Source organism: Balaenoptera borealis (genome assembly GCF_965194805.1).
Source record: "Balaenoptera borealis genome assembly, chromosome: 15".
Lineage (NCBI taxonomy): Eukaryota > Metazoa > Chordata > Mammalia > Artiodactyla > Balaenopteridae > Balaenoptera > Balaenoptera borealis.
The window spans coordinates 38,283,027-38,309,061 of NC_138871.1; the positions used below are offsets into that span (position 1 = coordinate 38,283,027).

General features: G+C 34.9%; 1 protein-coding gene across 13 annotated transcripts in view; it reads left to right on the top strand.

Annotated features, from left to right (window-relative positions):
• The window catches only part of WDPCP (WD repeat containing planar cell polarity effector), a 418,073-nt gene that overhangs the window by 357,748 nt on the left and 34,290 nt on the right, over positions 1-26,035 (top strand). For 4 of the 13 annotated variants that reach the window (XM_082358113.1, XM_082358115.1, XM_082358103.1 and 1 more), the window contains one exon: positions 14,262-14,341. The exons of 5 other annotated variants lie outside the window; for them this stretch is intronic. In XM_082358113.1, the coding sequence (XP_082214239.1) occupies positions 14,262-14,341 (80 nt within the window). Of the gene's footprint in view, positions 1-8,285; positions 10,916-14,261; positions 14,357-26,035 lie in introns of those variants that run through there. 4 more of the 13 variants (XM_082358112.1, XM_082358092.1, XM_082358111.1 and 1 more) reach the window with 2 other exon arrangements.

Consider the following 26,035-nt stretch of genomic DNA (forward strand, 5'->3'; position numbering starts at 1 on the left):
TGGATGATCCTACCAGATGCCTGAGAAAAATTATCTTAGAACAATCAGCTCTGAGACCTATCCCAACAAAACTCTCAGATTTCAATGATTAATTTTAAAAATCTTCAAGGCCTCCTGGTAAAGAGATCAAGTAACTTATATATGATAAAAACTCTCCAGAAAGTGGGCATAGAGAGAAGCTACCTCAAGATAATAAAGGCCATATATGACAAACCCACAGTAAACATCATTCTCAACAGTGAAAAACTGAAAGCATTTCCTCTAAGATCAAGAACAAGACAAGGATGTCCACTCCCACCACTATTATTCAACATAGTTTTGGAAGTCCTAGCCACGGCAATCAGAGAAGAAAAAGAAATAAAAGGAATACAAATTGGAAAAGAAGAAGTAAAACTGTCACTGTTTGCAGATGACATGATACTATACATAGAAAATCCTAAAGATGTTACCAGAAAACTACTAGAGCTCATCAATGAAATGTGGTAAAGTTGCATTATACAAAATTAATACACAGAAATCTCTTGCATTCCTATACACTAACAACAAAAGATCAGAAAGAGAAATTAAGGAAACAATCCCATTTACCATCACAACAAAAACAATAAAATACCTAGGAATAAACCTACCTAAGGAGGCAAAAGACCTATACTCAGAAAACTATAATATACTGATGAAAGAAATCAAAGATGACACAAACAAATGGAGAGATATACCATGTTCTTGTATTGAAAGAATCAATATTGTGAAAATGACTATACTACCCAAAGCAATCTGCAGATTCAATGCAATCCCTATCAAATTACCAATGGCATTTTTCACAGAATTAGAACAAAAAATTTTCCAATTTGTATGGAAACACAAAAGATCACAAATAGCGAAAACAATCTTAAGAAAGAAAACAGAGCTGGAGGAATCAGGCTCCCCAACTTAAGACTATACTGCAAAGTTACAGTCACCAAAACAGTATGGTACTGGCACAAAAACAGAAATATAGACCAATGGAACAGGATAGAAAGCCCAGAGATAAACCCATGCACCTATGGTCACCTAATCTATGACAAAAGAGGCAAGAATATACAATGGAGAAAAGTGGTGCTGGGAAAACTGGACAGCTACATGTAAAGAAATGAAATTAGAACACACCCTAACACCATACACAAAAATAAACTCAAAATGGATTAAAGACCTAAATGTAAGGCCAGACACTGTAAAACTCTTAGAGGAAAGCATAGGCAGAACACTCTTGGACATAAATCGCATTAAGATCTTTTTTGATCCACCTCTTAGAGTAATGAAAATAAAAACAAAAATAAACAAATGGAATCTAATGAAACTTAAAAGCTTTTGCACAGCAAAGGAAACCATAAACAAGACAAAAAGACAACCCTCAGAATGGGAGAAAATATTTGCAAATGAAGCAACCAACAAGGTATTAACCTGAAAAATATACAAACAGCTCATGCAGCTCAATATCAAAAAAACAAATAACCCAATCAAAAAATGGGTGGAAGATCTACATAGACATTTCTCCAAAGAAGACATACAGATGGCCAAAAAGCACATGAAAAGATGCTCAACATCACTAATTATTAGAGAAATACAATTTAAAACTACAGTGAGGTATCACCTCACACCAGTCAAAAATGGCCATCATCAAAAAATGTACGAACAATAAATGCTGGAGAGGGTATGGAGAAAAGCAAACCCTCCTACACTGTTGACGGGCATGTAAATTGGTACACCGCTATGGAGAACAGTAAGGAGGTTCCTTAAAAAACTAAAAATAGAACTACTATATGACCCAGCAATCCCACCCCTGGGCATATACCCAGAGAAAACCATAATTCAAAAAGATACATGCACCCCAATGTTCACTGCAGCACTATTTACAATAGCCAGGACATGGAAGCAACCTAAATGTCCATCAATAGAGGAAGGGATAAAAAAGTATGTGGTATATATACAGTAGAATATTAATCAGCCATAAAAAAGGATGAAATAATTCCATCTGCATCAACATGGATGGACCTAGAGATTGTCATACTGATTGAAGTAAGTCAGACACAGAAAGACAAATATCGTATGATATCACTTACATGTGGAATCTAAAAAAAAGGTACAAATGAACTTAGTCACAAAACAGAAGTAGAGTCATAGATGTAGAAAACAAACTTACGGTTACCAGGGGATAAGGGGGGGAGGGATAAATTGGGGGACTGGGATTGACATATACACACTACTATATATAAAATAGATAACTAATGAGAACCTGCTGTACAGCACAGGTAACTACCCAATACTCTGTAGTGCCCTATATGAGAAAAGATTCTAAAAAAAACAAAAAGAGTGGATATATGTAGATGTATAACATTCACTTTGCTGTACACCTGAAACTAATACAACACTGTAAATCAACTATACTCCAATACATTTTTTTTAAAAAAGGGATCAAGTAACTTACAAAAGCAAAAGAATTAAACTAGCATCAACCATTTCAAAAATAAAATACACAGCAAGGCAAAAGTGGAGCTGCAATTTTTAAAAACTCAGTGAAAGAAACTGTAAACCAAGAACTTATATCCATCCAAATTCTTCTACAAGTATCAAATCTAAAGAGTAACAGTTTACACGAGTCCTTCTTTAGGAATGTACTAGAAGAGGAGCTTTATCCAACCATGAGATGATTGGGAAAACTTCAGCCACAGGACTAATTGTGAATGTTTTAATACATTTAAATGTAGATAGAAAACAAAAACAGGAGTGTGGGGAGATGAGTGTGGAAGATTCATGTACAGATACTGTATGTTGTGATTAAGTAGAAATGATACAACTTAAAAAATGGGAGGAACACTGACAGTAAAAGAGAAAAGCAAAATAAGCCCACTGATTGCTGTATAGGTATAGGTGAGAGTTAAAAGATACCAATAAACACTGATGCATCAGATAATAATAACTAAGAAGAGACCAACTGCATTAGAAAAGATATTAGTACATACAGAGTGAAGTAAGTCAGAAAGAGAAAAACAAATATATTAACGCATATATGTGGAATCTAGAAAAATGGTACAGGTGAACCAGTTTGCAAGGCAGAAATAAAGACACAGATGTAGAGAACAAACATATGGACACCAAGGGGGGAAAGCGGGGTGGGGTGGGGTGGTGGTGGGATGAATTGGGAGATTGGGATTGACATATATACACTAATATGTATAAAATAGATAACTAATAAGAAACTGCCTATAAAAAAAAATTGAATTAAAAAAAAAGGTATCAGTACAAAGGTAACCACCAACAAAACTACAAACCTTCCTAAATTCCATTTTTAAAAAAGCACATTCAAACCTCAGAAGAAACATAAGCAAATAAAACCAAATTTGCATAATTATAAAATATTCAGACAGACTTGAGACCAAGAATATTAGTCATACCAATGAATATAAATGAACTTACCTCATCCATTAAAACAAAAAGATTTTCAAAAAAAACCAAAAAGATTTTCAATTTGCTCATAAACCAAGATCCGGCTATGTACTATATACATAGCTAAAACAAATTCATCAGAACAGCTAATAGATGGGAAAAGGTATTCCAGGCAAATAAAAATAAGAAACAGTAGAAATCCTGGTTACAGAGAGAAGCACAAAAGCATTAAATATTGACAAGGAAATGTTAACACCCATATTTCACAACAAAGAGGTAACACAAATATGTATGTACCAAGTAACACAGAAACAACCTCTATGAAGGAAAATCTACAAGAAATGCAGGAAACATTGACACTAATAACAGGAGACTTTAACTCATTATTCTTATTACAAAAATTGACTAAGTAGACAAAAAATAAGAAGAAAGACTACTTAAACAAGATAATCAGTAATGTAGATATTATGGATATTTATCAAATTCTACACTCTGATGACAGAGAATAAATTTTCTTCCCAAGAACCTGTTAAATATTAACCAAAAATGATCATGTTAGGTGCCAAACAGATACCGCTAAGTTCCATAAGGAAGAACTATTACAAACACTCCCTGATCACAATGCAATACAACTAGAAATGTTTAACAAGAAACAAAACGACTTTCCTCCTAGAAATGTTAAAACTTTCTATTAAACAACTCTTGGGTGAAAGAGGAAAATAAAACATGAAATTTCTAAAAAATAATTATAATGGGATTTAAAGTAATGATCAGAGAAAAAGTGATTACACTAGCCACTTTTATCAGGGAGAATGAAAAAATAAAATGAACTAATTCCAACTCAAAAATCTTAAGAAATAACAAGAAACTAAGCAAAATAGGTCAGAAGGAATAAAAATAAAAGCAGAAATTAATCAGGCAGAGTGGAGGTTGGGAAATTTTCCTAAATGTCTAGAGAGTAAATATTTTAGGCCTCTGGGCCATGTTCTCTGCTGCAATTGCTCTGCTCTGTTGTTGTAGCACAAAAGCAGCTGTCTGCAATACATAAATGAATGGACATGACTGTGGTCCAATAAAACTTTATTTACAAAAACAGTGACTAACCCACAGGCTATAGTTTACTGACCAATAAGGTAGGAGTTTTAAAAAGTTGTAGAACTAATTAAGACATCAAATCTGGGTGTTTTTGAAAAAAATTAAGAAAACAGATCAAGTTGACTTGATCAAGAAAAAAGGGGAAAGCATAAATACACAAAATAAGAAATGGCAGAGGGAGGAGGAATTAATCATTGTAACAATTTTTTTTAAATCATAAGAGACTACTTTGCAGATTTCTAAGCAAATAAATCTGAAAACATAGAAAATATAGATAATTTCCTAGGTAAATGCAGATTGCCAAAAGTGACCACCATTAGATTTAGAAATCTGAAGCCGACCATAAAAGAAATAGACAAAGTGCTTAAAGAACTACCCTACAAAAAAGCAACAAGCCCAGGTGGTTCGATAGGAGAATTCTACCACGCCTTCAGAGATCAGATATTCTCAATGCTCTACAAATTGTCCCAATGCATTAAAAATAAAGAAAAACTCTGTAAAGCACAGAAAAAGAAAACTATAAACCAATATCATTCATAAACATCAACGTTAATAAAATATTAAATAAAATATTAGCATACAAAATCCAACACCTGGATCTATCCTGAGAATACAAGGTTGGTTCAATGTTACCAAATCCATTAATATCATACATCATATTAATAAATCTGAAGTCAATAAAAATCATATGATTATCTCTTTAGATGCTGAAAAAGTCTCTGACAAAATTCAATCCCCATTCCTGATAAAAACACTCAAGAAAATAGCAATTGAGGGATACATTCTTAACAAAAGAATATATATACAATTTAGTCCTAATGCTATCTTACTTAATGGGTAATCACTAAGGGCATTTCCACTAAGATCAGAAACAAGGCAAAAATGCCCAGTATCTCTGCTACTATTCAAAACTGTACCAGAGGTATTAGCCGGTATAATTAGATAAATCAGCTAGAGCAAGGGTTGGCAAACTATGAACTACAGGCCAAATCCAAACCTGCTGCCTGTTTTTGTAAATAAAGTTTTGTTAGAACACAGCCACACCTATTAATTTATTTACTGTCCATGGCTTGATAGTTGAGACTATATGGCCCTCAATACCTAAAATATATACTGTCTGGCCCTTGCAGAAAATATTTGCCAGTTTTTGAACTAGAGGCATAAGAATTAGTAAGGAAATAAAACTCTCTCTATTGGCAATGATATTACAATATAACTGAAAAGCCCTAGGGAATCAATAATAAAATAAAATATTTTAAAAATTCAATAAGGAATGTAAAATTAACATATAGGAATCAATAGCTTTCATATACTGATACGCAAACGGTAACCAGTTAGAGAATGGTAGAGGAAAATCCCATTCATGATATCAACAAAGATTAAAAATTTAGGAATAAATTGATCAACAAATATGCAAAACCTATATGAGGGAAACTTTAAAACACTTGGAAAGACATAAAAATAGCCTTGAACAAATGGAAAGACATCCCCTCTTCTTGGATGGGATGACTCAACATTATAAAGATGCCAGTTCTTTCTAAATTAACTTACAAGTTTAATGTAATCCCAGTAAAAATACCAACATACTTTTATGAAGTTAGACAAGTTGATACTAAAGTTCACGTAAAACATAAGCATATAGAAATATCTATGAAACACTAAAAAAAAATCCATGAGGGGGGAACTAGTCCTACCAGATATTAAAACATATTAACTATAAAGCATTATAACACTGTCATATTTGTAATTTTATTCTCTTATATGATTATTAGATTAATATCTGCTTCTTCATTAACCTATAAACTCTGTGAAGGCTGGAACCACGATAACTGTCTTAGTCATTATAATTTCTACAAACCCTACCACAATGCCTGATGTATAGTTGGCACATAGCAGCCCCATTGCTCTCTCAGAGTTCTCACTCAGGTGTGTGTGGGAAGGAAGAAGAATGATATAGATAAGAAACAAGCAAAAATACGTAAGTAAAAGTCATTCAATTAATGATACGTACTAGGAAAAAATACAAAGAATTGGTGATCAGAGAAATACTCACTGAGAAGGTAATATTTGAGTTAAGACCTGAATGACAAGGAGTCATCTATATGAAGATATGGTGAATTGACAGAGCATTCCTGGGAGAGGAAATTGTACATGCAAAGGCCTTAGGGTGGGAACAAATTTGGGAGGTTCGAGTGACAGAGAATCAATATAGCTAAACTATAAAGGCAGCTGGAGGATGATAAATTAGTTAGGGCCTCTGTAGGCCATGCTATGCTGTATGATCTTTGTTCTCATTGCAGTGAGAAGCCACTGTATGATAGCTGAGTGGATGACAGCCAGAATAATGGCCTCCCAAAGATGTCCACATCCTAATCCCCAGATTTTGTGAATATGTTTTATTACATGGCAAAGGGGAATTGAGGTAGCAGATGGAATTAAGGTTGCTAATTATCTGACTTTAAAATAGGGATATTATCCTGCATTATCCAGATGGGCCTAATGTAATCCTTAAGTGTGGAAGAGGGTCCTTAAATGTGGAAGAGGGAGGCAGAAGAGTCAGTATCAGAGTGATTCGCAGTGAGAAGACTCAACCTGCCACTTTCAGCTTTGAAAATGGAGGAGGAGGACTATAAGCCAAGGAAAGGAAGGAAGTCAAAAAAGCAAGGAAACAGATTCTCCTCCAGAAAGGAATGCACCCTGTTTAAGCCACTAAATTTGTGGTAATTTGTTACAGCAGAAGAGAAAATTAATATAAAGTGTTAGGATGTGGTCTGTATTTTTTTTTAATTTATTTATTTATGGCTGTGTTGGGTCTTCGTTTCTGTGCGAGCGCTTTCTCTAGTTGCAGCAAGTGGGGGCCACTCTTCATCGCGGTGCGCGGGCCTCTCACTATCGCGGCCTCTCTTGTTGCGGAGTACAGGCTCCAGACGCGCAGGTTCAGCAATTGTGGCTCACGGGCCCAGTTGCTCCGCGGCATGTGGGGTCTTCCCAGACCAGGGCTCGAACCCGTGTCCCCTGCATTGGCAGGCAGATTCTCAACCACTGTGCCACCAGGGAAGCCCCTGCATTTTTAATAGATCATTTTGATTGGGCTGAATTGATAGGGAAAGCTGCCTTGACATCAGGGGAAGTTTTGATGTGAGGTCTGTTTTCACATTTCACCATCTGAATGCTGTGGCTCAGGGTTTAATTTGAACATTAAAACTGCAGTTTGGGAAGTTTAGTTACCCAAAGATACTTAAAATTTTTGTTATAATTTTTCTTTCAATAGAGAAAAGAAAAAAGAAAGAGTCTACAGGAGTTCAGTAATGTCTCAACCTCTAAAAGAGAGAGAGGCAGAGAGAATAGCACAGCAGCATGGCACACAGCCTGGGCCTACTCACCAGTGGTTAAAATTGTGTCTGCTTTTGCTCACTGTTGTATCCACAGCATCGAACCCAGTACCAGTCACAGAGTGAGCTTTTAACAAATATTCTATCCATGAATGAACCATAACATGTTCTCTTAATTTTAAATCTTTCCCATAGACTATTTTCATTCTTCATATACTTACAAATCACTGAACAAAATTTTAATTTCTGGGTAACCTATGGCAAAATTAATAAACCAAATTAATTTGAACTATATACAATGTAGAAACCCACTGAAAACTGGTTGTGAATAGACTGTACTGCATTTGAATTTATAAACAAACTTACTAGAATGTAAGCTGTATGAGGGTAGAGATGTTTGCCTTTTCTTTGTTTATTACTCACTGCTTCATCCTCCAGGACTGTGAAAACTGCCTGGCAGCAGTAAGAGAACAAAGCAGAGATGGAGGCTATCTGCAAACGCCTGACTCACTCCAATCCAGCCTAGAGTTGGGATTCAGTGTAAAATACATTCCTCAATTTCCCATTATTTATGAGATTTTTACAAGGAAATAAAGATACTTTTTAGCTGGTTCTTTATAACTCAAAAAAAAAGTACCTGGCATGTAGCACGCTCAAGAGATATTTATTGAATAAATAAAAGAATTCTTTTTATAATACAAGAATATATAGGATATAAGAACACATAGCTGGTAGTGTGTAAAGTAGACATTTTAGATATGCAAAAGAATCAAGGACTTCCAAATTTAAAACAGTTACAGCATCTTGGGTATAAATGGGTTTTTAAAAAACATCACCATTATGTGAATTGACTGAGACTTTATACCTTATACGCCATTAATGCATTATTCAACTAGTTTGTTTTCATATTTTTGATGTGGCGAAGACAACCATTATTCAAGTTGTTCGTTTTCATATTTTTGACCAGCAATTTTTAAAGTTACACAACTCAAAGAAAAAACAACTTAGAAGGAAAAAAAAATCCATAAGGGTGAGAAGAGCAATGATAAGTAAAATAAATGATCCTAGGACTAAACTAAACATACTTTAGATTTGGTACTTCCCTAAACTAGTTATTATGTTTCAAGCAGTCAACTTCTCTGGTTGCCTCAGTTTTTCATTTGTATTAGATAGTCCCTTCGATGTCTAAAATTCTTTACTGTAGTGCAAATAAACTTTATATTTGTAGCAAATTTATCTACTTTGATATTTACTGTCATAAATTAATTATAATATTGGTTAGTTTCTTGCTATTTGTTATATCTGAATTCATACCTAAGAAATTCCAAATGAAACACTATCCTGTTAAAAGCTATTAAATTTTGCCTTGGTTTTATTTGATTCATATCTAAGCAGTTTTCTTTACACTGGAACCAAAAAAAATGCCCATCTATTCAGAATCCTTATGTGTGCCTATAAACAATATAACTGTTGAAAATCTTCAGTGTTTACAAAACAAAGAAATTGTCAACAGAATCCCTGGTGGTAGACTTACCAGAAAAAAAAAAAAATTTACAGCCTATAATTCATGAAGATTGGCTCAAAACAAACTGTCCCTGCCAACAGAAAATCTGACAATTATTCTGTTGTCTAATTTGGCTCAGTCTAAGTTGACCTTGTTTATTCATCTCAGTCTTTTAATTCTTGTTATCTTGGCATAAGAGGAGAACATATGGCATATGTCTAGGAAGTCCATTTCTGCATCTTAAACTGAAATAAATGTAGAATATACTGAGCATTTCCAATGTGTTCAGCTATTAAGGTAGCTTAATGTATATTAGATAGAACTGGTTAAGTTCATATTATCCCTGCTAGGTGTTTGCTGCCTATAAAACTAGAAACTAAGTAGAGAAGTCTTTTTCTAAGCCTCAGTATATGGCTAAAACTGGCCAATTTTAAACATATTTCCAAAGATAGACCATCTTAAGCTCTTTCAAAACATAAATATTGAAGGGTATCAGCAATTTGACAACCTAAAGATCATTACAGGTTTTCACTGAATCTCTAGCTATGTTTAAGAAAGCAGATGAAGATAATATGAGAAAGATAATGGGAGCTGAAGAACAAAAAGAATATTTCCACTTTATCTCCAGCCTAATCTGATCTCCAATGAACTTTCTTATTTCACCAAGACATATCATATCCTGGGTCATAAAACAAATCTTGACTTTAAATGGTATTATACTAGCAATTAATAACAGAAAGACAAACAGAAAAATCTAGAAAAACTTAGAAATTAAAAAACACACTTCTAATAATTCATAGGTCAAAGAGGCAGTCTCAAGGAAATCAGAACATATTATAAACTGAAAAATACCAAAATACAACATATCAAAATTTGTGGGATATAGCTTAAACAGTGCTTAGTGGAGATTTTATTCTACTAAATGCTTATTTTAAAAAATGTCTCAATGAACAGTCTAAGCTACCACCTTAAGAAACTAGAAAAAAACAGATCAAAAACTCAAAACAAGCAGAAGAAATAATAAACATAAGAGCAGACATCATTGAAATTGAAAACAGAAAAAGAAAATCAATGAAATCAAAAGTTTAAAAGTTGTTTGAAAAGATCAATAAAATTGAGAAAACTCTAGTCAGACTGACAAAAAAAGAGAAAAGACATAGGTTTTCATTATCAGGAATGAAAGTGAGGACATTATAATAGACCTCATAGACATTAAACAGATAATAATGTGAGCTACTCTATGCATATAAATTTGATAACATAGTTGGGATAGACTAATTATTTAAAAACCACAAGCTACCAAGCTTTCTGAAAATGAAACAGATAATCTGAATACTCCTAAAACTATTTTAAAAACTGAATTTATAGTTAAAAAAAAAACTCCGAAAAAGATATATCCATGTCCAGATAGTCTCACTGGCAAACTCTACCAAACATTTAGAGGGAAAAAATACCATCAATTGTGCACAATCTCCATCAGAAAATAAAGATTAGAAAACATGTCCCAAGTCATTTTCTGAAGCTACCATTACCCAGAGTACCAAAACAAAACAAAAAAAACAAACAGAACAAAAAACCACTTTAGTCCAGTATCCCTCATAACTATAGAAGCAAAAATCCTCAACAAAAGATTAAGAAATATAATTCAGTAATATATTTTTTAAAAATACAACACAATCAAGTGCAGTTTACCTCAGAAAGGCAAGTCTCATTCAATTTTGAAAAATCAATGAAATCGACTATATTGACAGTTCAAATAAGAAAACCTAGTTGATCAGATCAACTGATGCAAAAAGAGCATTTGACCAGATTTAATACACATTTAGCACTTTTTAATCTCAGAAAACAAGGAATAACAAGGAACTTCCTCAATCTATACAGAGAAGCTACAAAAACAGAAACGAAACTACACAAGTGGGCACACAGCAAAGTCAATTCTCACCACTCTTATACAACACTGTGCTGGAAATCTTAGCCACAGCAATAAGACAAGAAAAAGAAAGAAAAAACATACAGCTTGGGAAAGAAATAAAACCATCCCTATTTGCAGACAACATGGTTTATCTACATAGAAAATCCCAAGGTTATCTACAGAAAACTCCTACAACTAATAAGTGAGTTTAAACAAGGTCACAGAATATACAGCCAATACATAAAAGTCAATTATATGCTTATATACTAGTAATGTAGAATTGGAGGTTAAAATTTTAAAAGTTTACAGTAGCTCCAAAATAAATGAAATTACTCTGGAATATATCTAACAAAACTTGAACAGAATCTGTATGCCAAGAACTATAAAACACTGTTTAAAGTAATCATAAAAGATCAAAATAAATGGATACACACACCAGGTTTATGGATTGGAAAACTCAATATAGTAAAGATGTCAGTTGTCTTCTGACTGATCTAAAGATTTAACACAATTCTAATTGAAAGCCCAGAAAGGATTTCTGTAGACATAAGCAAGCTGATTATACATTTTATACAGAAAGACAAAGATACCAGAATAGCAAAAACAATTTTTAAAATGGGAAATAATGTTGGAAGAATCATGCACGATCTTAAGCCTTTCAAAAGCAGGAGTCAGCAAATATTTTCTGTCTTCACAGACAGGCCACTTAATAAATATTTTGGGTTTTGCAGGTCATACAGTCTCTGTCACAGCTACAGAGTTTACAGTTGTAGCGAGAAAGCAGCCACTGACAGTATGTAAATGAATGGCTGTGTGCCAATAAAGCTATATTTATAAAACTAGGCATGGACTGGATTTGGCCATGGACTGTGGTTTGCCATTCCCTGCTCTAAAGCTAAACTAATCAAGAAAGTATGGTATTAGTAAAAGGACAGACACGTGGATTAATGGAATAGAATAGAGAACTCAGAAGTTGACCCATACAAATATTACTGATTTTTAACAAAAGTACAAAGGCAATTCAATGAACAAAGGATACTCTTCAACAAATGGTATTTAAACAACTGGAATCTATGTGTAAGAACCATGAGCCCTAAACTAAACCTCACACCTTATTCAAAACTTAACTCAAAACGGATCATAGATCTAAATATAAAATGTAAAACTATAAAACTTCTAGAAGAAAACATAGGAGGAAATCTTCATGATCTGGAAATAGTCAAAGAATTCTCAGATCTGACTCTGAAAGCACAATTCATAATTTTAAAAACCTGATAAGCTGGACTTCATCAAGTTTTGCTCTTCAAAGGACACTGTTAAGAGCATGAAAAGACAAGCTACTTGCTAGGAGAAAATATTTGCAAATCACATGATAGACATTAAATTTATATCCAGAATATATTAAAAACTCAACAATAAGAAAACAACCCAATTAAAATGGGCAAAAGATTTGACTTGACCATATACTTTAATAAGGACATATACAGATGGCAAATAAGCACATGAAAAAATATTCAACATCATTAGTCATGAAGAAAGTGCAAAATTAAAACCATGATGAGATACCCCTGCACACCTATTAGAATATCTGTAATAAAAACATACTGACAATAATACTAAGCACTGGTTAAGATGCAGAGCAAATGAAGAACTCATTCACTGCTGATGACAATACAAAAATGATACAGCCATCCTGGGAAACAGTTTCGCAGTTTCCTATGAAGTAAAAATATATTGAGGGAATTCCCTCGTGGTCCAGTGGTTAGGACTTTGTGCTTCCACTGCAGGGGGCCTGATTCATTCCCTGGTCGGGGAAGCAAGATCCCACAAGCTGCATGGCACCACCAAAAAAAAACACTACAAAAGTATATTTAGCATCAGCCAGCAATCCTATTCTTGAGTACTTACCCTAGAGAAATGAAAACTTATGTCACACAAAAACCCACAGATGAATGCTGATAGCCATTTTACTTATAATTGCCAAAACCTGGGAAAACAAATATCCTTCAACAGGTGAATAAACAAACTGGCACATCTATAAAATGGAATACTGTTAAGCAATAAAAAGTAACGAACTATTGATACATTTAGTATCTTGAATGAATATCGGGAGCAATATACTGAGTGACAGAAGCCAGACACAGAAGTTTATATGTATGATTCCAATTATATGACATTCTTGAAGTCAAAACTATAGTCATGGTGAGAAGCAATTGCCAGGAATACTGGTAGGGGAGGGTGTGACTATAAAGTATGAGGGAATTTTTTGGCATGATGAAACTATTTTGTATTCTGTTTGTGGTGTAGTGGTAATAACATGAATCTATACATCTCTTAAAATTCATAGAATCTATGTCTTTAAAAGTTCATTTTAATGTATAATAACTTAATAAAAATTTTAAAACCAAAAAACTTATTATATAAGAGAATTACCTAAAACTTTGTAAAACAATATAATCTCACCTTTATTTGTTAAAAAAGATGCATAATAATAAGTATAGGAACTAACTATCCAGATAAGAACTCTAGATATTTGGATTATATTAATGTTCTTTTTCTGTGTGTGTGTGTGTGTTTTTAGTTTTTCTATGATAATAATGGATTACTTCTAAAATTATAAAAATAAAATTTATTTAATAGAAAACTTTTACCATTCATTCTAATTTTGTAATACCCAGGAGGAGTTCAGAGCATCACATTTTGTTTCCATGACTGTTTTTTTTTTGAAAATTGTATATGTGAAATATTTCATTTGTATATTAAAGTTGAATTTAATTGCTCTTCAAATGGTGAGAAAGTTAAAAACAGTTTTCAACATTTTTAACATTATGGTATTTAAATGATTATGTTGTTGAAAGGTTCCAAGGAAATTTTTTTCATTATATTTTTTAAAACCTCGTAAGTTTGAAAATATTCAATATTTAAAATCTGTAATATATTTAACCCTATAATTTCCTTTTTCATTCTTTTTCCAATTAAAAAAACCTATACACAATAGACAAGTATTTGACAGAAGGAATGAACTTGAAAAAGACATCTGTGCTGGATCTTTGATGGCTAAGACCTGTAATGAAGAAGGTAATGGTATCCAAGGTACACAAAGTATTCAAAGTGTAACAGAAAAACAGTGTCATAGCTGGCAAGAGCTTTCAGTGAATGCATAAAAATAAGAAAACCCTAAGCATTTTTAGTTGATGTGCTATAAGACTGCTCTAGGCTAGTATAATGTAAAATACCAAGTCACGTGATTATAAAAAAGGCTTAATTTTAATAAGCACACAAATAAATTTGGGGATTTCATTAAAATGTTGATTCTCATTCAGTAGATCTGGGCTAGAGCCCATGATTCTGAATTTCCAACAAGCTCTCAAGTAATGCATATGGTGCCGGCCTGAAGATTACACTTTGAGAAGCCAGACTTTGAAGGTCATTGAGAAAAATGGCATGATTCTTGCCCAGTTTAGTAACAAGAAGATAAAAACAGTAAGTACTATAACATAAGGCAGCCATGTAATATACTCCCTAAAAGTGGTACCAAAATAAAAGCATGATGAGGTAACAGCATTCACCTCCAGCCAAGATGCTGAGCTGAGCAGGTGGCCTTCAAAGATAAGTAGAATTTTACCATGCAGAAGAAACTGCGTATGAAATTATAGAAATACAAAACATAGATAACACATAGATGACTGCTTGTGAAGGAACAAAAATAATTAATATTTGAATGTTCTCACTATGTCCCCTTCACTGTCCCCTAAAGATGAACCTAAGTTTGGCCTACTCATTTTCTTCCCTTTACCTCTGCGAATGGGCCAATTGAAATGCAAAATTTGGAAGAAAGAGAGATAACAGAGGACAAGAGAGGCATGTGGAGTTAAGAGACTTTAAGTGGAGTTTTTCTTCTGAAAAGCCCAGGGAAGGAAATACATGAGAGCAACTTCAGCATCTGAGAGATGTGGTGAAGACAGAAAAAGAATCTTTAAGTATTGCATTGTGCCAGGGATATAGCAGTTACTAACATTTTTTTTTCATAAACTGAGGCCTACCAACTCCGTGTCACAAAGCAGATATACTATATGGTCCCAATTCTGACCCAAAATACTGCTACTTCAACTCTTCAGTTGTTCTCACCTATGAAATCAAACTTTCAACGGAATGATTCACGTAAAGGATGGGCAGTTGAATAAACAGTTTAAAGTGATTCTTTTGGCATTAATGGCTTAAAGATACATGATTTTGTCTTCAGAAAAATATGCTATTTTTGTCTCTTTGTTTTCCCTTGAATTTGAAGAAAAGTGTAGAGTTAACAATATTCAAAAAGGCCAGCAATAAAGTTGAAATTAAAAGTTGACGGTTACTAGTAAGATGGCAGAATAGGAGGTCCCTCCAGCCCTCATTCCCCCACAGAAACACTGATTTGGCAACCATCCATGAATTAAAAGTGCCACTGTAGGAGCTTCAAAATCCAGGTAGATGTTGCAGCATCCCCACTGGAGCCCAAAACCAAGGAAAGACACTTTGAGAAGGCATGCCCACACTGTGGTAGCAGGTCTGCTGAATACAGACCTGAGTGCAGCCCTATCCCCCTGTGGACATGGCTCCAGCCACACTCAACTAAGACCCAGCAGGAACCGCACCCACCTGTGACTCCAATTTTAGGCCCACTGAATACACACCCAACTAAAGACCTAGAAGCAACCCCATGACGAGCTCCCACTGCTCAACTGTGATCCTGGAGGCAGTCTCATCCACCCAGAGACCTGGGAGGAGACAAGACAATCTGCACCCCAAGAAAAAGACCTGCCAACTGTGGATTTAGAAGTAGTCCCATCCACCTGAGGACCCAGCATGTGGTACTCCTGCTGGTGCCCCCAGTAATAGTCTAGCCAACCATGGACCTGACTGTGGACCTGGAAGCAGCTTCATAATCTGGCCTTGGCCCTGCCTAACTGCAGTTTGGAGGCAGGCTTGTCCATCCAGGGACCTAGCAGGAGTAGGTCTTTACCTGCCAAAAACAGTCTATAAAGAATTGAAGAGGTTCCTGCTCCTTCAAATGCATGCACAGACACGAATACAAGGTCATAAAGATCACAAAGAATCAGGCAAAGATGACGGCACCAAAGAAAACTAATAAAGTTCCAGTAACCAACCCTAAAGAAATGTATATCCATGAAGGGCTTGACAAAGAATTGTATTAAAAACTGTCATAAAGCTCAATGTTCTAAAAGAGGACACAGATAGACAACTAAAGACAATCAGGAAAACAATACCTAAACAAGATGAGATGTTCAATAAAGATATAGAAACCATTCAAATAAGAAAAAAAAAGGGACTTCCCTGGCAGTCCAGTGGTTAAGACTCCACGCTCCCAGTGCAGGGGGCATGGGTTTGATCCTTGGGGAACTAAGATCCTGCATGCCACACAGTGCAGCCAAAAAATAAAAAATAAAAATACTTTAAAAAAAGAATATAAAAAAAAAGAAGACTGAGGCTAAAGAGTACAATAACTAAAGTAAAAAATTCAATAACTTCAACAGCAGAATCAATCAAGCAGAAGAAAGAATCAGCAAACTCAAACACAGGTCATTTGAAATTACCCATTGAGAGGAACAACAACAACAACCAAAAGAATGAAAAATGTGAAGAAAGTCTATGGGATTTATGGTATACCAATAAGGCACAAATATACACATTTTGGGAGTCCCAGAGGAGTAGAGACAGAGAAAAAGAGAGAGAGAGAAAAGCTAAAAACTTATTGAAAGAAATAACGGTTGGGGCTTCCCTGTTGATGCAGTGGTTAGGAATCCGCCTGTCAATGCAGGGGACACGGGTTTGAGCCCTGGTCTGGGTAGCTCCCACATGCTGCAGAGCAACTAAGCCCGTGTGCCACAACGCCACAACTACTGAGCCTGTGTTCTAGAGCCTGCGAGCCACAACTACCAAAGCCCGTCTGCCTAGAGCCCATGCTCCGCAACGAGAAGCCACCGCAATGAGAAGCTGGTGCACTGCAACAAAGAGTAGCCCCCACTCGCCACAACTAGAGAAAGCCCACGCACAGCAACGAAGACCCAACGCAGCCAAAATAAATAAATAAATAAAATACAAAATAAAAAATAAATAATGGTTGAAACATCTGAAATCTAGAGAGGGAAATGGACATCCAGATTTGTGAGGCCCCAAATTCCCCAAATAGGTTGAACCCAAATAGATTTTCATGAGACACATTATAATTATCAAAAATCAAATGCAAAGAGAGAATTTTTACAGCAGTGAGAGAAAAGTAACTTGTCACATACGAGGGAGTATACAAGGAATAGCACATCAACTATTGGTGGATTTCTCTGCAGAAACCTTGCAGGTCAGAAGCGAGTGAGATGATATATTCCTTTTCTAAAGGAAACGCTTCCAAACGGGAATACTTTACCTGGCAAAACTTCTTTCCTTTAAGAAAGAAGGAGAGATAAAGACTTTCCCAGACAAACAAATGCTTAGGGAGTTCATCATGCTCGATCTGCCTTATAAGAAGTGCTAAAGGGAGTTCCAGTTGAAACAAACAAAAAAATGCTAGACAATAACATGAAACTGTAACTCATTGCTAAAGGAAATATAAAGAGAAACACAATACTGTAATACTGTAATTGTGGCACATAAATCACTTGTAACACTAGTCTTTAAAGACGAAAGTAGTAAGAATAACTATAACCACTGTAATGTGTTCATGGAAACACAATATAGAAAGAAGTAAAATCTAGCATGAGTTTGTAAATTGTGTGTGTGAGGAAAGAAGTAAAGGGTGCACTTTCTGGATATAATTGAAGTTAAGTTGTTATTAGCTTAAAACAGAGTGATATAACTATAAAATCTTTGATGTTAGCCCAGTAGTAACTTTTTTAAAAAGTATAATAGATATACCAAAGATAAAGAGAAAAGAATCAAAGCATGCTATTACCAAAAAAATATATCATCAAACAATAAAGAAACGTGAGCAAAGAGGACAAGAACAAGAGAAAAAAGACAGAAAACAATTTTTAAAATGGCAATAGGAAACCCTTTCCTATCAATAATCACTTTAAGTGTAAGTGGACTAAACTCAATCAAAAGACAGAGTGGCTGAATGGATAAAAATTAAGACTCAACTACATGCTATCTACAAGAGGCTCACTTTAGATTTAAGGGCACGCGTAGGCTAAAAGTGAAAGGGTAGAGAAAGATATTCCATGAAAATAGTAACCAAAAGAAAGCAGGAGTCACTGTATCAGACAAAATAGACTTTAAGTCAAAAACTGTCATGAGACAAAGAAGTTCATTATATAATGATAAAGGGTCGATTCAACAGGAAAATATAACAATTATAAATATATATGTGCCCAACATCAAATATAAAATGTTTATTAATGTGTAAAGCAAACACTGACAGATCTGAAGAGCAAAATAGACAGCAATACAATAATAGCAGGATACTTCAATACCTAACTCTTTATAATGTATAAATCATTCAAACAGGAAAAATCTAGAAAGAAACAGCAGAACTGAACAACACTATACACCAAATTAAAACTGAAGACATATACAGAACAATAGCAGCAGAATACTCATTCTTCTCAGGTGTACATGGACCATCACCCAGATAAATCACATGCTAGGTCACAAAACAAGTCTTAACAAATTTAAGAAGACTGGAATCATTCCAAGTATCTTTTCTGATAACAATGTAATGAAACTAGAAATGAATACAAGAAAGAAAATGGGATAACTAATGGAATTTTAAAAAATACACTCTTAAACAACTATTGGGTCAAAGAAGAAATCAAAAGTAAATTAGAAAATATCTTGAGACAAACAAAAATGAAAACATACCAAAACTTACAGGAAGCAGCATAAACAGTACCAAAAGGGAAGTTTATAAACAATAAACTTTTTATTAAAAAAAATTACAAAGGAACAACATAACTTTACACTTCAAGGAACTAGAAAAGAACAAACTAACCCCAAAGCTGGCAGAAGGTAGGAAATAATCAAGATTAGAGTAGAAATAAGTTAAATAGAAAATAGAAAAACTGTTTTTAAAAATCATTGAAACTAAGAACTGGTTTTTGGAACAGATAAAGTCAACAAACCCTTAGCTAGACTAACTAAGAAATAAAGAGGGAAGACTTAAATAAATAAAATCAGAAATAAAGGTGGAGATATTGCAACTGATCCCACAGAAACAAAAATGATCATAATGGACTATTATGAACTATTATATAGCAATAAGTTGAAAAACCTAGAAAAATGGCAAAATTCCTAGAAACCCATAATTTACCAAGAATGGATCAAGAAGAAATAACCTGAGCAGATCAATAACAAATAAGGAAATTGAAGGGGTAATCAAAAAAATTCCAACAAAGAAAAGCCCCGGACCAGATGGATTCACAGGTGAATTCTAGCAAACATTTAAAGAAGAATTAATAATAGTCCTCCTCAAACTTTTCCCAAAAATTGAAGAAGAGGGAAAACTTCCAAACTTATTCTATGAGGCCAACATCACCCTGATACCAAAGCCAGACAAAGACACCAGAAGAAAAGAAAACCACAGGCCAACATCCCTGATGAACATTGATGCAAAAATTCCCAACAAAGTACTAGCAAACTGAATTCAACGGCACATTAAAAGAATCACACACTTGACCAAGTAGGATTTATCCCTAAAATGCAAGGATGGTTCAACATACAAAACTCATAGAATGTGATACACATTAACAGAACAAAGGATAATATTCACATGATCATCTCAATAGATGCAGGAAAACATTTGACAAAATCCAACACCCTTTCAAGATTTGAAAACAAACATAAAAAAACCTCTCAACAAATCAGGTGCAGAAAGAACTTACCTATTAAAGACCTTAACTTACCTTACAGTAAAGACCATTTATGAAAAGGCCACACTTAACATCATACTCAGCAATGAAAGGCTGAAGCCTTTCCCTTTAATTTCTGGAACAGGCAAGAATGCTCACTCTCACCTCCCTATTCAACACAGTACTGGAAGTCCTAGCCAGAACAATTAGAAACAAAAAATAAATAAAGGCATCCAAATTGGAAAGAAAGAAGTAAAATTATTTTTGTTTGCAGATGATATGTTCTTATATGTAGAAAACCCTAAAGACTCCATAAAAAAACTTTTAGAACTAAACAAAACCCCAACGGCATTTTTTACAGGAATAGAAAAGGCAATCCTAAAATTCTTTTAGAACCACAAAAGACACCAAATAGCCAAAGCAATTTTAAGCAAGAAGAATAACATTGGAGGTAACACATTCCCTGATTTCAAAACATACTACAAATCTATAATACTCAAAACAGTATAGTACTGGCATAAAAACAGACATATAGACCAGTGAAACAGAATAGAGAGCACAGAAATAAACCCATACATATAGGATCCACTGATCTTCAAAAAGGGTGCCAAGAATACACAATGGGAAAAAGATAGTTTCTTCCATACTTGTAGGAAAACTAGATGTCCACATGGAAACCAATGAAACTGAACACTTATCTCACTCCATGTTAAAAAATATCCATTCAAAATGTATTACACACCTAAACTTAAAACCAGAAACAATAAACTCTTAGAATAAAACAGGGGGAAAGCTAAACACTGAACCAGGCAATTTCTTGGATATGACACTAAAAGCACAGACAACCAAAGCAAAAATAGATAAGTGGGATTAGATCAAACTAAAAATCTTCTACACAGCAAAAGAAACCATCAACAAAATGAAAAGGCAATATTGGGAGAAAGTATTTGCAGAGCATATATCTGATATGGGATAAATACCTAAAATATATAAAGAAATCATATAACCCAGTAAAAAAGAAAATCTGATTTAAAAATGGGCAGAGGAACTGAGTAGACCTTTTTACAAAGAAGACATACAAATGGCCAACACGTACATGAAAAAGTGCTCAAAATCACCAATCAGGAAAATGCAAATCAAAACCACGAGATATCACTTCCTATCTCTTAGGATGGCTATTATCAAAAATACAAACAACAACAGGTGTTGGCAAGGATGTGGACAAAAGGGAACCCTTATATACTGTTGGTGGGAATGTAAATTGGTGCAGCCACTATGGAAAACAATATGGGGGTTTCTCAAAAAATTAAAAATAGAATTACCATTTTATCCAGCAATTCCACTTCTGGTTTTATATATCTAAAGGAACTGAAATCTGGTTCTTAAAGAAATATCTACAATCCCACATTTATCACAGTGTTATTCACAACATTTGGATTGGAAACAACCCAAATGTTCATCAGTGAACAAATGGATAAATATTCTATATACATATAATGGAATATTATCCAGCCCTTAAAAAGAAGGAAATTCTGCCATTTGTTACAATATAGATGGACCTGAAGAACAGTTATGCTAAATAAAACAAGTCAAAACATAGAAGCAGAAAGTGAAATGATGACGGCCAGGGGCTGGGGAGAGGGGTAAGTGGGAAAGTGTTGGCCAAAGGATACAAAATTTCACTTATGCAAAATAAGTTCTGGAGATCTGCTGTACAACACAGGGGCTATGATGAACAGTACTGTATTATATACTTAAAATGTTGCTAAGAGGGTAGATCTTAGGTTAAGTGCTCTTAAACAAAGGAAAAAAGAAAAAAATACAAGGGAGGGTGGATGGGAGGAAACTCTTGGAGGTGATGTATAAGTTTATGGCAATAATAGTGATGATGGTTTCACAGGTGTACATGTATCTCCAAATACATCAAGTTGAATACATTAAATATCTATAGCTTTTTGTATCACTGTGGTTAATACAGTTTCCTTCATGGTAAAAGTAATTGAAGAACTTGAGTTATTTTGAAATGACCAAGAATTGGTTGCTGAATTTTGTCATTTTGACAGTGCACTGGGCTAGTAGATCACGGCTTTACATGCTTTATAAGCCCAATGATGCTAAAGTGTAAAGCAGTAGTGAAAGATAAGAACTAAAAGGTAGGTAATGGGTCAGATTGTAGATGGGCTGTGGTGCAAGGCTAAAGAGTTTATATTTATTTCAGTAGGTAGTTATATGGCTTTTAAGGTTATAGGCAGGAAAGTAATATTATCAAGAGCATGGCATAAGAATATTAACCTACTGGCCTCATCCCAAGTTGATTGAAATGAGAAATAACAGAAGGAAATACTAAATAGCAAGCTCATTATGATACTTTGGGAGTACAGTAAGCCTGAGGGAAAATATTGATAGGAACAGAAAAGGATAATTTTTGAGATTAATAAAAGATTTAATACGACTTGTAAGCATCTTTCATCCAGCATTCAACAAATATTTATTGAGTGCCTCCTATGTAGCAGAAACTATGTTATAGAGTGAAAACAGAGGTAAAAGACATAATCTCTGCATATAATGTGTTCACAGTTGATAACTATGGTAGAATGCTTTTGATACATTCTCCAAACTGACATTAAAGTGACTTTAAACTATTTAGACCTTTTATAATCTACACATATCATCCCTATCCAACCTTATTTTCTACTACTGCATATTTTTTAACTACCTCTACTTCCTTGTCACCCAAAACATATTAATACCTAAATGATCCTTTCTACCCAATTCTTCTAAAAATATTCATTTTGAAAACGATTAATCTTTTCCTACTGACAAATTCTAATGATTTTTTCCAGAACTCTTCCGCACAACTGCTGATAACATTCTATATTATTGACTACTCCTTCCTTGAAATAACCTTATTTTGCCTTCATTGTACTCTAGCAACTGAATCCTCTTTTGCCCAATATAGATCTTAGCTCTAATAACTGTTTTAGAATAGTATTCAGATAAGTTTAAAATATTTTTTTAAGCAACCAATTCTAATATAAGTGGCTAAATAACACATCAGGGTCTCCCTTTGTGTTTTACTATGTGTGAACTTCCACACTTAAGTACCAAAGGATTAATACAGTAAGAACAAATTAATGAATATGGGTTGTATTAGTTAGGGTTCTCCAGAGAAATAGAACCAATAGGGTGTGTGTGTGTGTGTGTGTGTGTGTGTGTGTGTCTATTATAAAGAATTGGCTCACATGATTATGGAGGCTGACAAGTTCCAAGACCTATGATCTACAAGCTGGAAACCCAGCAGATCTGATAGTTTAGTTCCAATCTGAAGGCCAACAGGCTCAAATCCAGGAAGAGCTGATGTTTCAGTTCAAGTCCAAAGGCAGGAGAAAACCAATGTCCCAGGTCAAAGGCAGACAAAGCAGGAGTTCCCCCCTATTCAGGGAAGGGCCAGCCTTTTCTTCTATTCAAGCCTTCAATTGATTGGACGAATCCCATCCACATTAGGAAGGGCAATCTACTTTACTCAGTCTATCAATTTAAATGTTAAATTCATCCAAAAATATTTTCATAGAAACACCCAGAATGATGTTTGACCAAATACATGGGTACCCTATGGCTCAGTCACATTGACACAGAAACAACCATCCACATGGATCCTGCTTAACCAAGTTTAATTACCTAGTAGAAAACCCATTATAAAGGTGGTATTTTCTAACACAAAATAAGAATAGGCAGGAATTCTACAGAGATGAGGCTGATGAGGAAGCTATACAAACTAAATTAATAGACAGAAAAGCAAAAATGAACAACAAAAACCTAACAAATGACCAAGTTGGCTAAGTTGAGAACTTTACTGAAATTTGCGATTTGAAAGAAAAAGTGGAAGTAGCCAAAAGAGGAGAAAAAAGTACAATAAAGGAGAAAAAAGACAGAAACTTTTAATGGTTCTTCCCTTCTGTTTTTATAGAAATCATAAATGAATCATATAATCTGAGAAGTTTTATTTTTTTAATTTTCTATCTAAAACAAAACTAAAAACAAAAATTAAAATGAAATTTAAAAATTAATGTCCAAGGAGGTTCTGGTTCAAGATGGCAGTTAGGGGACTTGCCTGGTGGTGGAGTGGTTTAGAATCCACCTACCAATGCAGGGGACATGGGTTCGATCCCTGGCCCAGGAAGATCTCACATGCCATGGAGCAACTAAGCCCCTGCACCACAACTACTGAGCCTGCACTCTAGAGCCCGTGAGCCACAACTACTGAGCCTGCACGCCACAACTACTTTAGCCCGCACGCCCTAGAGCCCACGCATTGCAACTACTGAGCCCATGCACCACAACTACTGAAGCCCACATGCTCTGCGGCCTGCGTGCCACAACTACTGAGCCCACATACTGCAACTACTGAAGCCCATGTGCCTAGAGCCTGTGCTCCACAACAAAGGAAGCCACTGCAATGAGAAGCCCGTGTATCGCAACGAAGAGTAGCCCCCGCTTGGCACACCTAGAGAAAGTCCGCACACAGCAACAAAGACCCAGTGCAGCCAAAAAATAAATAAATAAATCAAAAAGGTGGCAATTAGGAGGGTCTTGAGCTCACCTCATCCCACAGACACACCGAATCTATAGCTATATAGGGAACAATTTTCTCTGAAAAAAACCCCAGAAACTAGCTAAGCGACTCCTATACATCAAGCAAATGAGGAAAAAAACCAACATCGAAATGGGTAGGAGAGACTGAGACATAATCTTGCCACAAACTCACCCCACATGGCAACCCACAATTGGAACTCTCAAATTGGAACTTCCCTCTGAGGAGCAAAGGGTTTGAACCCCATGTCTAGTTCCCCAACTTTTCAGATCTGTAACTTAGAGCTGAGTGCCCAAACATGTAGCTTTGAAAGCCAATGGGGCTTGCATCCACAAGACCGACAAGGCTCTAACAAACTGAGAAACAGTTTTTAAAGTGCTCATAGACTCACCTGAGTATGTCCCAGGGCCCAGGGCAGAGGCACCAACTGAAAAAACACCCAGTCTTCCTGTGAAAGAGGCCCATTTACTTGTCTTAAATCTTCAGCCTAAGGAACAGACATCTAATTTAATACCCATACAGGTGCCTACTGAACTACTTTCCAAAGATGCAGGGTAGCGCTCTCCCTCTGCTTTGCTCCAGGTCACTGGTATCTCCTGGAAAGGAACTGAGCACTCAGTGGCTGTTTTCACAGAAATGAAACAAACAATTCTAAAATTGTATGGAACTACAAAAGACCCCAAATAGGCAAAATAATCTTGAGAAAGAAGAGCAAACCTGGAGGCATCATGCTTCCTGATTTCAAACTATATTACATGTTATAGTAATCAAAACAGTATGGTACTGGCATAAAAACAGACACATAGATCAATGGAGAATAGAGAGCTCAGAAATAAACCCACAAGTATATGGTCAATTAATTTACAACAAAAGAGCCAAGAATATATGTGGGGAAAGAACAGTCTCTTCAATGAATGGTGTTGGGAAAACTGGACAGTCACATGTAGAAGAATGAAAATGGACCACTATCCTAAACCATACACAAAAGTTAACTCAAAATTCATTAAAGACTTGAATGTAAGACCTGAAACCATAAAACCCCTAGAAGAAAACACAGACGGTAACTGCCTTGACATCAGTCTTGGTGATGATTTTTGGATTTGACAACAAAAGCAAAGGAAACAAAAACAAAAATAAACAAGTGAGTCTACATAAAACTTTTACAAAGCCTCTGCACAGCAAAGGAAGCCATCAACAAAATGAAAAGGCAACCTACAGACTGGGAGAAAATATTTGCATATCACATATTTGATAAGTGGTTAATATCCAAAATATATAAAAACTCATGTAACTTAATAGAAAAAAAAAATCTGATTTTAAAATGGGCAGAGGATCTGAATA